Below are 16,792 nucleotides of genomic sequence, written 5' to 3'. Positions count from 1 at the left end.
GGAAATCAGCGGCCTTTTTGAATTCAGTAGAGGCAGATGGCAGAATGTGAACAGAGAAAGGGATTAGTCATCACATCCTATTTTATCATTAAATGTCCAACCCATAGTATAGTAGTATTTTGTAAGTCAACAATCTATCGTATTTTTATTGAAATGTCACCTTGTTTTGTTGGAGGAATTAACTTTCCCCTACAGTTTACTAGGGCGAAAATTTGAAATGAGGACATTCTGTCCCTGGTTTTTTACTGCCATATAAATGTGTTCTACTTCTATTTCTTCGGCCAAAATAGGAAGAAAACACTTCTTAAAGTTGCCTAGTATTTCTGTTTTTTTGTAATATTTTACCCTTAAAATGGTGTCAAACTCACAACCGTCCTGCCGGACAGTACCTATGGTTCTTAGCTTGCACTGCTGCGACTCAAAGAGTAAAGCATTATTCAGGAGCTTGCACATCATTAAATATTTAAAAACTTTCCTCCATTGTGAAAAATAAATAGGACGTAAAAAATCCGCAGCATAATTCGTCCACAAGCGGATAAGAATTCGAAAAAGTTTACTCACAACCGTCACAGCTAGACTTGAGAGCTAAATGCTCACTTATACCAAAAAGCGTGTGCCTCCGTAGCGCAAACGTAATCTGGTCTGCGTCGGTGTTGCCCCAGGATGCCCTGAAGTGGGAGGAAGTATTTATCATTACCAGGTTGAAGTTTTTGGTGAATCGTGACAACACTACTTAGTTGGCAAATAATAATTCTGTTCACTTATTAGAACGCACGACCGTCATGCTCGTTCTTTTTATTTTGAAATACTTATTATTGAAAACATGCGTGTTATTTGTTAAAGAGTATAAGCCGAACTAGAAATCTTGTGCTCATTTGTTCCGTTTCTGAAAATGGCTGCAGCTGCTGCGTTCTTGTTTCGAAACTCACGACCATTACAATGAGCTAAAATTTGAATATGGAAAGCTGTGTAAAAAGAAACAATTTCCCAAAAATTGGGACCAAATTAGTTTTTAGATCCCAAAATTGTCCAGAATTGAGAAAACAGAACTTCCAGAGGTAATGAACTTGATTTTGCGACTTTTTTCACCCTGAAATGTACCCTATTTTAGATTTCCGCCCACTTACTCATTACAGCACTAGACTACGTACTTTGGTTGAGCAGATGACTAAAAAAATAAAGAAAAATTTAAAAACCCTCTTTGTTCAAATAAGAACTACTTGAAGTTGGAACTCCTGCAGCTCGATGCACGAATGCCGAATATCTAAAATTGTTGGGATTAAAATCATTTGAGTTGCCGTAAGACAAGAAAATGTGAATATTTTCTAAAATGCACCTACACTTATGGTAGCAGCACAAGAATTAGGTAACTGTTCTACACATCTAAAATATTTTTTAAAAAAATTATTTATTTAAGTTTCCATGGTACAAGGAAATGAGCTTCCATAAAAAATTTAAAATAAAAAAGAGTAGATAAATGCTTTGCATACCCGTCTAAAAATATCTGACAAGTCATTTCTTCTATGTCTGATGATATGAACGAATACAAATATTTTATACTTTACAAGGATAAAAATACAATGGGTAAAAATAAATTTTTTGCACTTAAAACAAAAGTTACAATAGATTGAGCTTTTTTGAAAATCACATACGGAGGTAAAAAGAATAATGAGAGCTCCAATTATCTTAGAACTTTCTCATAGCATATCAAGACAAATTTCGATCTCTGATTGGTCCAGACTTCCAGAGGCTGCATCACTCAACATCTTAACATGTTCACCACTAGTGAATTCGAGCTCTGCAGACTCTTTTAGACAAGTTTTTTTGTCGCCTTCAAAAAGAACACAGATGTAACTAACATTCAGTCTCGAACGTTCTTCACGGATTAAAATACTTTCGCTGCTATCATATTAAGACTTTAGATTCTCAGCTTACTTAAACGTAAGCTCAAGAACTGCATTTTATTAAGGTTATTTTAAGCCTGAACTTTCTTGGCACATAGAGGTTTAGAAATCCCAATTTCTATTATGTTACGTTTCTTGGAAAAAAGGATGACTTAGGGCTTGTTGGGCTGATATCCTGGTTTTTGGATCAAAAGTGAGCATTGATTTAAGCAGATCAGTGCCTGCTTGACAAATCGAGGGCAAAAGAGAAGAGAAGGATTTTGGTTCATGAATAGAGAAAGAACTCCATTCCAAGGAGACTTGTTTTGGCCATTCTTCAAGGGATGGTGTTCCTATTACTTCAAATATTCTATTCAACTGGTCTCCTTCTGATGAGCCACAAAAGAGTGGTTCAAGTTTGAACATCTCAGCAATGATGCAGCCACATGACCAGATATCTACTGAGGTCCCATACGACTGTCCGAGTAAAACTTCAGGAGAACGATACCACAGAGTAACAACCTGGAAAAGAGGGGGAGACCATTCATAAAATTTCGCCGGAATATGCTGAGGAACTAAGTGGGTTATACAAAGGTAGGAACAACACATCGGGTTCCCATCAAAATAAAAATGGGCCATTTTCGGAGCTGGCCTGGATGTCAAAGGAGGTCCTTTTTTGGTAGTCCAGCGCTTTGGAGGCAATTTTAACTCAAGTTTAACTTAACAAAACCCTATAATGTGATGCATATGCTGAAAAATCTTAGCCTGCACACACTGTATTTCGCTACAACTCACTTCTTTTACATAAACTTTGCAAAAATTCCGCTGACTATAAACTTTGGCCCCCGCCATGTCTCCCTAAAATGTTTAGAGATCTTGAAACTCTGGGGAGAGGACATTATCTATGTGTGAATGTGTCAAGCCTCAAAGGTATGCAACCTATTCAAGGTCTGACTTGTTTTGAGCGTACCCCTCTCTGAATTTGTTGGGATTTTCTTCAAGTTTTCAATAATTAGTTACCTTGTATTTGTCCCGCAAAAAAATTTTCCGCCCTTACGATAATTGAATTGCATCATGATCGCAAAATGTCTGTGCAGTCACCTATCTTTTCCTAAAAACTTTCAAATCTTGCAGAACCATTAGGTATAATATAACATAAAACTAATGATAAAACTACAGAATTTAAGGAAAATACTTACGACAGAAGTCAGTCTCATATCAAAGTCATATGTTTTTGCAAGACCAAAATCTGCAATTTTAATTTTATCATCTGCCCCAATTAAAATGTTTTGAGGTTTCAAATCGCGATGAACCATTCTGTGACTATGTAAAAAGTCTACACCATCCAGAATTTGACGTGAGATGTCCTGCAAAACATCAAAAGATACATTTTCAAATAAATCAGCAAGAAAAAAACCAAGATCTGAACAGAGGGTGGTGAAATGACATTTCAAAGCAGACCAATGTTGGAATTATTCCAGCAAAAAGAAATATTTCAAGGACCCAATGATGTGTTTCATGCAGTGAGTTAAATACATCATTGGGTAAATTGAATTCACTTACTGTATTATGTTTATGAATTCAATGCTGTCCATACTTGTAGATTGACCATCCTGATCAATACAGGTAAATTTTTAGCAAGTGGACAGATACAAGCCATTATTCATAGCTAAAATCGAAAAACCAGGGCCTCTTAGGTATTCACTCATGTTATATTTGTTTATAAGAAAATCAACCGATGATTTCTTTTTGTCAACGGCTTGGTTTGAAAATTTTCTGTCAATTGTCTTCACTCATTCACTCAATCACACAAAATTGCAGGAAAATGTGTTGATTGGTTTTCCTGGAAGCAAATAAAATTTAAATTGAGATTTTTAAACATTGTGACTGGGATGAGCATTATTCGCATTTGGCCATTAAGATGGTATTTGTAATAGCTACCTTGTTGCAAGTTACGAAAATGAAGTAGGGCTGTGGGAATAGTGAATTTTTCAAACTAAGCAAATAACGAATAATTTTGCCAATTATTCACAAATACAAAGCGAATAGCAAATAATTCAAGTCAATTACTCACAACTACTAATAGTAATACAAATATTTTAAAATGATATTTTTAATTGAGAAAATTAGCAAATATTACAAAAGGCGACAAATAAGTGTGATTAATTTTTTCAAAAATTTTCCATTTGCACGTGCACAGAAAACAATGAAATGGTATAACAGAAGCCTCGGCTGCTAAGAATGTGTTTGAAGATCCCTGGGTACTGGCTTGACTGTCCCTGCAGTTATGTATGCATTCCCAAGATTTAAAATTATCTACAGGGGCAGTCAAACTAGTATCTAACGATCGCCAGACTCATTTTTTAAAGACAAATTTGTTTTCGAAAATGTCGGTTGCAAAATTTGTCATTCGTGATGGCACAAATATTCACTATTTGCGATGGTGCCGGAGTCAGCCGAAGCAAATATTTGCTGGATAGTCACCAGGAATATGCGCTATTTTCGAATATTTGCACAGCCCTAAAATAAGGTATTTTTTTCTTGGCCAAAAAAGAAAACAAAACGTGACGCTCTTTCTTCTTTAAGAAGAGCTTGAATGTATTAATGTGATAATTACAGTCTCAAGTTAATGAGCACCTCTCTTCCACCTTCTTTCTTTTACATTTTCAGTATTTTAAAATCTGCATCTAAAGTCAGCAGCAAAAATCCATGGATGTAATACCTTGATTTTGCACCGGCTGAGTCCAGGGGGAGGACATCTCTGTATGTAGCTTGCCAAATCTTGATTGACATGTTCAAACACAAGAAATAAAACTAGCTGGTTAGTCTGGCTTATACGCTGTCCTTGACAAACATCAAGTAACCTGCGGCATAAATCAATACAAAATTAGAGACGGAGAAAAAAGGAAGCAGATTTAGGGTAGGTGATTTACAAAATATATTAATGGATCAAACTTCTTGGTAATTTTAAGAGCCTTCCCAAATCTATACACTCCTTATCATTGACAACAGAAATTCTACAGCTAGAGAGGGTCTATCAAAGCGGCTGCCCAAAAGCATCAAAATCACAAAATGCAGAAAAAGTGAACTGAATTGATACCTACCATAAAGTTCAAAAATGGCCTATCCCTGTCCGAAATACAGACCCCCCACAAAAGAGGAGGGGGGGGGGGGAGCAGAGACTCATTATATGGTCTTTGGTCCAGGTCTGACTTTAGGCAAGAATGCAATAGTCTATATTCCCTTTAAAAAAACCACGTGAATAGTCTCATGGGTTAGAGAGCAACCCTCAAGAAATCTTAATTTGATGGTCTTGCAGCCCTCTCCCCCTTCCTAGGTATCAGTGGTTTTTGAGAAAAGTTGTAAAAAAACTTGTAAATTTTAAGAGATACTTCAAAACCACTTGAAAATTACGTAAAAAAAACTCTTCAAATATTCATATCAGTAAACCCTTTTAAGGGCTTTTTTTACATAAAATTGAGGAAAAATTTTAAGTAAATTTTTTTGCGTTGTTAAGTAAAATTTATGTATTTTTTTTTTATAAACTTCCTGCAGGCAAAAACGTGGAAAAAAAGTGGTGAACAGATAAGTATCAACAGGAAATTTGCAGCCCATAAAAATTGAGGATACAGTATATTGTTTTTCGTGTAAATTTTACGTTTTCTTATAATTAACAAGGCACTATTTTTTTATTTAAAAGAATTCCCCAAAAGGGTTTCGTAAAACAAGTGTTTAAAGAGTTTTCTAACTTAAACTTTGCAAAATATTAAAATTTAAAAGTTTTTTTACATTTTTTTGATAACTTTTTGTAGAATTTTTTTTGAGAGCCATTGTTACTGGGGTTCCTTAGCGATTCTTTGATGAGGTGCAGCAAAAGCCATCGACTTTTTAAAACTACAGATGCCATTGAGTACGTAAAAAAACTGAGTATCTTCAACTGTGTTTAAGTAAGAAAATTATTCAATACTTGATTACCTCACGATGTTTGGATGGCGATGACGATCCAGCAATTTCAACATTGCTATTTCTCTAATTGTGGACTGAGGTATTCCTTCATCCCCTAAAGGAATCTTCACTTTCTTCAAAGCTACAATACTCCCCGCATTAGAGAGGTCTTTAGCTTTGTAGACAGTTCCATAGGCACCTGTCAAGACCAAGAGAGGAAAAATGAGCATGATAACAAAAATATTTTTCCAGTGTAAAAAACACTTGGGCAGAAAAGATAAAAGATCTCTTTGATAAAGAAGTTTATTAAGAAATTTCTTGGCCAGATTTCCTTTCAATATACTTCATTTTTTTTATGAAATCTGCTATTAGGAGACATTGATAATAATTTGACTGATATCTCCGATGGGACTCAACTATATGTATGTGACTAAGATATCACTCAGTGTTCAGGTATTTATCATGCAGTGCAGAACTTTCTAAAACCGGAATATACAATTAATACCACTCTTGAACACACCGCACTACTTGAGGATACAACACAATGTGAGTTGGAAATAAGTTACATCTCTGAGATGGTGTATTTAAGTAAACTTGACAAAGCAGTGGTTATCTTGCGATACGCCAGTGTACGATAAAAGTGTGAATGCTAATTTATGGCAAACGTAAAAGAAACTTGAAACATAAAGTAGGGGAAAAAGTAAATTAGTTGAAGACAGAGCTAAGTACAGCTTTACCAGATGGTAAGAGGGGGGCTAGAAATGATCAAATACCCACCATTGCCTATAACGCTGACTTCTTCATAGTGATTTCCTGTGGTAAATATGTCCGATGAAATTAGCTGTGATAAATTGCTTGAGGCCATGATTGATAAGTCGTACATTACACCAAATTCAAGAACTTTTCATGATTACTATGAATGCATTTGAAATGACACCATTTCGAACTTCCTGCTCAGAGAAAATAGATCATTTAAAATAATTAGTTACAAAACCATGGTGAAAAAAAACTTCTGGGATAAGAAGAGGGAAACAAGAAAGGACTCTTTTTAGTCTTTTTCCCTAAGGTGCGACAAACGAAACACTAACGTAGGGACAGGCACGACTTTTCAGGTTAGCACGCTGGTAATGGCAATTAGAAAGTAATGATTGTCCGCAGATCTTGAACCGAAAGCGGTTTAAAGTCAGTAAAAACTCAAGATTTACACAAAATGCTTTGAAAATAAAGCGGCGCACTCAACGACGGGAAAGGTATAGTGAAATGAAAAGTGAAAATGAATGAAAACAACTAGACCCTGACGGGTATCAACAGTATCAAATCATCCCTTCCGCTCCCCGCTCCGCATGTCCGCAACCACCAGTTGCACGAGTGACCGAGTGTTCTGATTGGCTCGCACGAGTACAGTTACCCCTAATCGCCGCCAGAGGCGCAAGAGTGATTGCTCCAGCGTTGCAGAATGGTGCATGGCAGCATGGACCAAATCAAATGAAAGAGATTTTTCATCTGGCTGAAAGCTGAAATGATATTTTACTTTCCATGAAAACAATGATTTTTCAAAGGCTTGCATTTGAAACCCATTGACCGAAAATTCGATGAGAAACCTTGAAATTTGACTCATGATTCATTTCTCCATGCATTTCATGACATACCCGGTTTATGGTAGCAGTTTTGACAAATTTCATGTAATTTCACGAAATTTTATTTTGATAAGTTTCAAAACATTTTGAATCTCAGAGAGGTATACCTCTTGCAAACTTACACACTTATACCGGGGGAGAGGGGAGGAGGCTAGCAAGGGTGTGATGATAAGGTCTTAAAATAATATGCAAAAATTTGTACAAAATTTTTTAGCATTTTACTGCATATTCTCCTTTCGGTACTTAAGTAATGTAAACTAGAATAAAAAAAAAAAAAAAAAAAAAGAATGCCTCCTTGGCATAAAAAACATTTGACCCATCATGAAATAGACAAGAACTTGAATCTCACTTATTCATTAATCAAATTTCATGCTAAAGTACCCCTTTACTAAGCGGTGGCTGTTTGTCTACCCGACTGCGGCCAAGTGACCCACACCTAGAGTGCGCAAGCTCTTAAAAAAAGTAAATAAATAAAAAAAAAAAAATATGTAAAAAAAAAAAAAAAAAAAAAAATGCTCAATGTATGTCAGAGAAACTGCAAAACTTCAAATTTTGGTTTGCCCCGCTGCAGACTTTCTGTCACAACTTATTTATCAAATGGCAGAATACTCAATGCCATTTCTTGAAAATTTCCTTCATTTGCATTCTCTGTGTGAAGAATACTTTATACACATTTCAAGCAAAAGCATCGGTTTGTCTCATTTGATAAAATAAGAGAGCGGAGATTTTGAAACGACACAAAGGAGTTTCTGCAGTTTCCTGCCAATATTCAGATTACAGCAAAAGCTACCTCAGTTTCAGCATATAAGGTCATTATGAAGCACAAAAATTTACTCCTCCATAAAAAAGCATTGGAGTATTTTCTAATATTAATTTCTTGAAAATCTACAAACGACTCTTTTTCCTGATAGGTAATAGGCGAGATACAGCTCATCAGCATACCATAATATAACAAGAGAAATCAACCAAAAAAAAAACCCAAGACAAATTTATGGAAATTCAGAGCTCAGACTCTGACATCCAGGGACCTTGAACTAGCCTCATTGTTGGTCTATTTTGGGCCATCTAGGCAACAATATATTTTACCGGGCACTCCAATTTGTGCTGGTGAAGTTACACAAACGACCAACTTTAACAAAACAGTGTATATTTGCAAAAAAATTAGTAACAAACAGTAAAGCCAGTAAAAAACAATTTAACAAATGATTTTAACATTAACGAAATAAATTATCAGTTACTGAACTCGTATTTCTTGTACTGCTCGAAGAGCTGCAAAAGATAGTTTAAAAAACCTGGGAATCACATCTTGGTTCTGTTTACTTCAGTATTAGCTGACCCCTTCTGAAATAGAATCTTTGCTTATAACTCGAGTGGCCGACTCCTGAGAATGGAAGCATACAGGACATTCATACTTCATGTCGATCATCCTGTTTGACTGAAAAGTACAAGGAAACACAAATTAGAGAGCTTGTACTGGCTGAGCAAAAGAAAGCAGTACGAAAAAGAAAAATATTACAGTGCATCAAGGAATCAAATATGTTTTTTAATGTATTTGACAAATTCCATGCTGAACAGCTGCATCCACAAACTGTTTCAAATGACTACTAAATAAGGTGAGAATAGACCACAGGACAAGGTATGATTATAGGCATTGTGATATATGTTTCCTCCTGAACATTTCACTCAGAACACAATTCGCACAACGAGAATAAGAATTTGAATAATATTATTACATGCTGAAAATTTTCATGACTGTCTAACACAAATGTGTTGCCTCTTTTATTGGATCAAAAGAGTGGCAGGATATTTAAAACTGACGAAAATTCATTATTCACGCTTGGATTTCTAATGCTTCAATGTTGGTTTCTCATAGCAATCAAAAACACGGGAAAATGCGGAAACAAGGCTAAAATACAAAATACAAAGGCAGGACGATTCGGTACCTTACAGCATCATTATCAACTGCTAAAATAGAATTAAAAATAAAAAAGAAATTAAAATAAAAACCAGCAAACGGCGTTACATGGTGACATTGGTATTGAAATGAGGTACGTTTCCTGTGCTTTCGATTGTCGTTTCCACTTCGGGCTGCTTTTACTTTCTCATAGCACTCGCATTGACTAGCGTAAAATTAGTTACCGGGCTGTATTTTCTGACCGGAAACCCAAATTTGAGGTCAGATTGTTTAATTTCGAAAATTCGAGATGGTAGATGAGAGATTTGGCACCAAAAAAACTATAGACCTGTCCCTAACTCAATTTGCCCAAAAAATTGCCCATTTTGAGCAATCTTTGGGGCGATTGGAGGTTTTGAGATTGGCAGTTTTGACACCACATGATTCATGTCATTTGGTTGCTTTGTTGATTTTTTGCTGAGTTTCTAAAAATTTAAAAAAAAGAAAAAAAAAAAAAAAAAAAAAAAAAAAAAACTCTGAACGGCTGTTGTAACTTATTAAAAACTAGAACTAGGTCTTGTTTTGAAGCTTAACACTTTCTCTAGGAAAAATAAAAATTGAATTTCCGTACTTCAATTTTTCAAAAATTGGCGGATTGTAAAATTTTGATTGCACAGAGTTGACCCTTACATAGACTTTAATCATTTCCCAAAGTTTAATCAAGGGATGCTAAACTGTTCCTGAGTTACAGCAACGAACGCACCATAATCCCACTTAAATATCATCATAGTATAACTATAAATATTAGCCATGCATAGTGCGGATGGATTGCTTCTTTAAGGCTGTGAATTTTCATTAGTCTCTTAGAAATAAGAAGAGGAACTTTTCTTGGATACCAACTTACCTCTAAACAATAGTAACAAAATGCATGAGAGCAACCAATATGAACTGGTAAAATAGGCGTTTCATTGCAAAATGAACATTGTGACTTGGTGGAGAAAGACACAGATTCTGTGGCACTCATAGAGGGTTTTGAGATCACTTGAAGAAATTTCTTTCTGAAGTATTGATAATTTACTAGCGGCAATGCAAATCCTAGCATTTCCTGTCAAAAAAAGAGAAAAACATAATTTTTATTTGATGTACTAATACCTTTTGTGTAATCATTTTTATACTTATTAGGAAAATTATCGGAGGGATTCATGGTTCAATTGACAAAAAATTCCAAGCACTGATAAATTAGACAGCCAACTTTGACAATGAGACAGATGTACAATTTCAATTCTTGTATTTAGTCTGAATGTGAATAGTGAATATGAAGATTACAAATTTTCGGTCCACCGCTTAAAACAGGAGAATTTGGCACTAGCTCTAAAAAGCATACAGAGACATGCATAAAGAAAAAAATTCTGCGGATACGTTCTTGTTTTAAGTCATCATGCACTGAATTCTGGAGAAATTTCTTCGGTGATGGATCCTACATGTGAATCGATAAACAGCATTTTGGGGGACCAAAAGATGTGCAACTTTCTTTGCTACCCTGATCAAGAAAGATGACCTAATCCAATGGTCGATAAAAAAGTCTACTGTACTTACAATAAAACCATGCCAAAGTAGTTCCCTGGTCATGTAATTGTATCCTATCATTCGAGGACTGCGGGCAACAGAGACGATTTTGAGGCCAAGTAATCGCTCGGTGAGAGTGGGATGGTCTCCATTGCGCAGGAACACCAGAAAATTTGTTAACTTAATTAGATCCATTGTAACATCCACCCAATGTGCGTATTGCTTAACCTGGGAAGAAAAATAACTGTTAAAAATATTCTGAAAAGATCATAATGTAAGACTACAGGAAGTTCTGAGCAATGATTGCTTCTTTTAATCTGGAGTTTCTTACCAATGGTTTCTTGGTTTTGCTGAAAACAGACTCTTCCCATGCTCCAAAATTTGCATTTACAAATTGCGCCTCTCAGACCAAAATTATTTGTGGAAGATAACATTGTTGGAAATTTATTTAACAAAGTAAGCTCTTTTGTTAAATAAATCAACTGCTAAACATGTGTCCAACTTTGACTGGAAGAGTGTCCCTCATCTTGCTGCCCCAAAGCAAGCTTTACTCTGGTTTTCTTTTCAAATTAGGTTTAACTGTGGGAAGGTTCTTTGTTATTGGTTTTTATTTGAGGGGCTGCCTTGCATGATGACAGTTGCTTCATACAGAGTTGGCGCATGATTGTCTCATCTTATGCAGTTACATCTATGCCGTAGAATATTCTTGAGGCAGGAAGTTCAGTACCATGCAAATCTCTTATTTAGAAGCACATAGTGAATTTTATGCTTTGACAGTGAGAACATCATTATTTTTAAAGCAATTATCATACTTTGTGGCTTTTCGTTGCTGAGCTTTTTACTCTCGATCACCCAGACTCTGGACATGTGTCCACTAAATTAAAATTCTGCAAGTCCTCACATGCGATGACCTTCTTGCAGAGGAGTTATCGCAATGGTTCTGTTCCACAAAACAGCCTCCTGAAAGCTGATTATTAAAATTAATAGACAAAGGAGCGATAAAATGGAGTAATTAATGGCAATCCGGGAGAGACCCTATACAGTTGGTCCATCATTTTACCCCTTAGTCTATAACAACCACCTGTTTCCACCAATAAGATCGCTCTATTTTCCATTTGTCTAATAATTTTAATAATCAGCATACTCTTTGCTGTTAGTAGCAGTTCCATTTCAAATCATTACTGTCGCAACTCATTTCATTTCAGTCAATGATTTCTTAAAAAGACAGTTACTTACAAGGGGAGAATGGTTTGATATTTGCTCTAAATTCAGCTTCCAGAAATCGTCAAACATTTGAAGAATTAAGAGGGCATATCCTTTGTGAACCGAGAATGTTTCCTGCGAGTATTTTAGGCCCAGCATCTGTTGGCCAAATGTGCTCTGAGACTGCAAGACAGACATCTGGAAACAAGTGGAAAACAATTAAAGCAAGAGGATTAAACACAGGATGTTTCAGGATAAAATGATTAGATTTTCCAAATAGATTCTTGAGGCCAAAATGAGACTTGTTGGTGGAACAACATTTTGGCCTGAAAAGGCATCCTTGCAGTGTTATCACTCCCCAAATTTCCGAGAGATCAATTACCCTAATTCCAATTCTGGCACCTATCTTGCTTCTCAAGAAACGTTATGACGTTAATCCATGTATTTTTGAGCACACTTTCTAGTCCTAGGATTAAATTTGGGATTTCAACACTCCCAAGGAGGTCTCAAGTAGAGGTAATCTATTACTTTTTGTCTGTTTTTGAAGGATTTGACCAAAAGTGTAGATTACTTCACTGAATTCACAAACAAATTACACCTCCTGAGACATAGTAAAAAAAACTCAATTTAAACCTACATCATTATTTCATGCAGTAAAAAAAACTCAATTTGAACCTACATCATTCTTTTCATGCAACCAACCCGTTCTGAGGTAATTGCCTCCAAAGCAAGGAAAATGTTTTCAAACCATCATACTTAATTCATTCAGGGCAGTTTTTCTGATTATGTGCGAAAAGAAAAATATGATATTCATATGCATGTTGCAAAGAAAGAAAGAAAAAAGAGGCAGAGGAAAATTTTTCACTGATTCTGCAGAGTTTCTTCAATTTGGTGATTTTTTAATTCCCCTATTTTTTTTGTTTTTCTTCAACTCTAAAATATCCGAATTTCCTGATTTTCCCTGAGCAAAACTTTCACTTGCTCTTCTCTTCTTTTAATTAAGCTGCTGAGACAACAAGCTACAGGAGAAATTTCCTGTATTTTCCTATGAACTTTTTTATTTTTCTGGGTCACCTAAAATCCCCTGACTCTCCAGGTTTTGTGTACTTACTGCTGGGAGCCCTGTCTGGCTTTTTGCTAAAACTAAGGGATATTCAAAAATCGAGGATATTTAAAAGCAATTATTCCATCACTCACCTTCCATATAATTAAATTCAAGATTATATTCGTTTTTGATTCCAACCGGTTGACTATCCATGGCTGAAAATAAGCAGAGATAAGCAGGGATTCCTTTAAAATAAAACCAAGCTGATGGGCGATTGGATCACTTCTCCAGTAAGGAAAAATATGGGTCATATTTCTTCAAATGTAATGTTGAAGAGGAATATCCATAATAAGCTTGAAATATCCGTACCAGAGTTGATTGCTATAGGTTACAATGCAGAGTTTGCCAAAATAAATGATATTAGGGCTCACAGAAGAGTGATCCAAACATAGAACTAAGAGCTGATCCTTCTTGATTTAGATATGGATGCCTGGGCCAGGGCTGCCAAAAAATTTGGAAAATTAATTTGCCTAACGATGAAGGGTATACCAAATGTTTGAAAAGACATAATTTGAAATAGTTTACAGGCAAAATTTGTTATTCAAAACATCAGCGCTATTCTAGAAAGTAAATGAAGGTAATGAACAATTTTTTCCTGTCATTTCCAGGTTTTCCCATACTTTTTAAAAATCTCCGACATATCAACTACTCTTAACTACTATACTACTCTTCTTACTATATCTTGACTTACAATTTTAATAAAGAATAAATAAAATAATATAAGATATTAAAAAGTACAAACCTTGATAATCCAAACCTAATAAAATTGCTAGTATATCATTTTACTCATCTGCTAAAAATTAAGTTATTCCTGGTAACCCTGTGTTTTAAAGCTCAGGATCAAGGCAGATAAAGAATGGTGGCCGCATTTCGTACCCTCTTGACGTCACACGGCATCGGGTACATCCTGACTGCATGGCAAGGCAAGTACCCTCTGCGCGTCGCAGCCTTATAAATGGCGGCTCAACTCAAAAAGCGACAACCTTTTTTATGCGCCTTGCTCAGGATTCAAGCTTAAGTCCCATGCAAACTGCATGTTGATAGCTGTGACCTCTCTTTCAGGGAAGCGAGCAGTGCTTTTGGGATACCCTGTGTATCTACACTGAAAAAACTGTTTTCGGTTTCCTTTGAAAGGAGGAAATAAGGGTACAAATCACTTCATCAACAAGAGAAAGCAAAGACTTTGAGACGTTCCTTTTCCTCATCAGCTTACAATCTGTTCACACTTGAGGTCAGTATCTGTGAGTTAACTGAATGTAAGTAATAAAATAAAATGCTTACTGGAAAGTACTTCAGGGCTGCCTGAACTTGAGACTTCAGGATGTTTAATAACTCTTCATCCAACAATGCTGCATCCCACTGAAACAAAATTTGCTAGATCAGTGCCAGCCAAGGTACATAAACTCTCCTTGCTGCTGAACAGCATCAAAATTTAAGAGCTATTCAGTTCTCAAAATTACTTAGAATAGGTAGATAAATCTGCATGCAGTAGAAACTTGATGATTCAGAACGGCAGAAGATAAGCTGATGATGACTTGTTTCTGATTTTGGAGTGGAAGGATTAGTAGTATGAAACAAATAGAGTCGATGCTATGATATGCATTTTTAGACTGCTACACAAGATCCTTCATCTTGATTCTTGCATTTATTTTCAATGCAAAACTGACATCAGACAATCTTCTGTCGCAGTCTAAGAGTGCAGGGATTTATTTGGCAAGGGCGTGAACAGTTTATGTTAGTTATGCTTGTCATACTCTTTCTACCATGTGAGGGAGAATGAGTGAGAATAGAGGCACTCATCATCACCTTGCCCATCTTCGTATTGCCACAAGTTCATCATAAAAATGAAATGTAGTTGGGGCTGAAAGAAATGAAAATTCTTGAAGACACTTACAGAGGTAACTCTTGATGCTCTTTTTTCAATGAATTTGCTCCTGTGATTCATGTGACACTGGAAAAAGACCTGCCCACGCAGATCCCCAATTCCTACTAGGTATTGGGTATTCCTACTAAAGTTTAGTTCGTTGCACTAAAGTAATGAAGGAAAGGAATTGAGAGAAAGATTCCTAAATCCCTCATTCTCGTCTTCTCGTCCCTCACAGTCTTACTTACACAATAACAATAACATAACCTAAATCTCTAAATGCCTTAAATCGGCGGCCACCATTCAACAATTATGCTGTGGACTCTGCGGGTTCTTAGTCTGCCGAAAGTAACATTCTGTTGGACTCTTTATTTACGTTTTTATCAGCATGTTGCATGAGAATCTCGTAGTTTATCATTTTATTTTCATTTTCGTAAATTTTAATTAATTTCAATATCAGTTACGCATCTTCTCATTATATACCTTGGTGCTCAGCAGTGAAAGGCTGCCTCATTCATCTCTTTAGTTCATTTATACCTAAATTCTCATGCAATTCCGTAGTTTAACTTCAGCCATTTCAGCAGAATGTCCATAGTTTATTCTTGCTTCAAAAATTGTTTCAACGGGGTTTCATTTCCTGCCCATCACATACCCAGACATGAATTTAATCCCATCGTTCTAGATACAGGATATGTAGGTTGGTTCACTTTTTAATTAATTTTCGTTATATTCCTTCCTGTCATCATCCATATTGTTCTCGTGTGAAGCTCACTACATCTATCATTTCTTCTTAGCTCCATGTATCCACCAGTGTCAAAACGAAAAGAGACTTTTGCATATTATTTTCACCACGTGTTCTTACAAAATTCTCTCATACCCAACTGGAATGATCAAAACGGACCCTTTGCCGGTGAGCTTTCGAGCCAAATTTGTCGATCGGCAAGAACCTTTGATGCAAGGATGCAAATGACTTTTCACCAAATATGTTTTGGTGTAGCTGTAGCTAGTATTACATAAGTCGGTTGCTAATTCAATTTTATCTGTGTGTATTTAATCTGAAAGGCAGAGTTGTAAATGAAAAGTTTCTCCAGCTGGTTGGACTTCTTTTTCAATACTAGACGGTTTCTTCTCTCGTATCACTTGCATGTTCTTGAAGATCTAAGATGTATGATTTTATTTAATTAATCAAACCTAATTTGATTTATAGGTCATGAAGTTGTCATAGTGAAGAATGGAATCCGAATTTGTGGCACCGGCGGAGCTCTATGCACAGCTCCCCTGGTACAAAACAAGGCTTATTTTGAAGTGAAACTTCAACAGTCAGGTTTGTTATTATTCATTTTTCAAAGAGTTCTGTTCAAGAAAGGCCCTGTTTCCAATGGATTTGGACCAAATGTCTCAGAAATCAAGGTGAAGATGACATGACACTCCATTCCAAATTTTAGTCGGAGTATATGACTGATCTTCGAGGAATGGGGAGAGCGTGAATTGCCTCTCCTTCTGCTGCAATGTCCGTCAATTTGAGGCATTTATATCTAAAATAACTGTGTCAGTTTTGACACGAGCCCTTTCATACATGTATTCCTATGGATCGCTAGGCTCATGTCGGAACAGATACATTGCTTTTCAATTCAAATACGTCCAATTGAGAACTTACTTGTTCAACGGTGCTTACCTGCGTTCAGAACCTCTCAG

At 36.0% G+C, this 16,792-nt stretch overlaps 3 protein-coding genes across 4 annotated transcripts in view; 1 reads left to right on the top strand and 2 right to left on the bottom strand.

Annotated features, from left to right (window-relative positions):
- Positions 1-1,400: 1,400 nt before the first annotated feature.
- On the bottom strand, positions 1,401-7,175 carry LOC109043941 (cyclin-dependent kinase 4). 2 transcript variants are annotated; one of them, XM_019061318.2, is made up of 6 exons: positions 7,034-7,170; positions 6,606-6,778; positions 5,859-6,027; positions 4,606-4,747; positions 3,083-3,250; positions 1,401-2,405 (listed from the first exon to the last, which is right to left on the bottom strand). In XM_019061318.2, the coding sequence occupies exons 2-6, from the start codon at positions 6,709-6,711 to the stop codon at positions 2,031-2,033; spliced, it is 960 nt and encodes a 319-aa protein (XP_018916863.1). In that variant the 5' UTR covers positions 6,712-6,778; positions 7,034-7,170; the 3' UTR covers positions 1,401-2,030. The 2 variants fall into 2 exon arrangements, with proteins under 2 accessions (XP_018916863.1, XP_018916862.1); XM_019061317.2 differs by having other exon boundaries at positions 6,606-7,175.
- Positions 7,176-8,595: 1,420 nt separating this feature from the next.
- Positions 8,596-15,329, bottom strand: LOC109043818 (peroxisome biogenesis factor 2). The gene is made up of 7 exons (XM_019061136.2): positions 15,128-15,329; positions 14,515-14,592; positions 13,326-13,388; positions 12,162-12,326; positions 10,956-11,153; positions 10,264-10,464; positions 8,596-8,900 (listed from the first exon to the last, which is right to left on the bottom strand). Exons 1-7 carry the CDS (start codon positions 15,176-15,178, stop codon positions 8,793-8,795), a joined length of 864 nt encoding a protein of 287 aa, XP_018916681.2. The 5' UTR covers positions 15,179-15,329; the 3' UTR covers positions 8,596-8,792.
- Positions 15,330-15,489: 160 nt separating this feature from the next.
- LOC109043931 (SPRY domain-containing protein 7) overlaps positions 15,490-16,792 on the top strand; it is a 4,615-nt gene continuing 3,312 nt past the window's right edge. Inside the window, exons 1-2 of the mRNA XM_019061297.2 lie at positions 15,490-15,794; positions 16,305-16,421. Coding sequence (XP_018916842.2) covers positions 15,683-15,794; positions 16,305-16,421 — 229 coding nt within the window. The 5' untranslated portion in view covers positions 15,490-15,682. The remainder of the gene's footprint in view (positions 15,795-16,304; positions 16,422-16,792) is intronic.

This window comes from Bemisia tabaci, chromosome 3, assembly GCF_918797505.1.
Source record: "Bemisia tabaci chromosome 3, PGI_BMITA_v3".
NCBI lineage: Eukaryota > Metazoa > Arthropoda > Insecta > Hemiptera > Aleyrodidae > Bemisia > Bemisia tabaci.
This window is presented reverse-complemented; position numbering and strand designations above follow the sequence as displayed.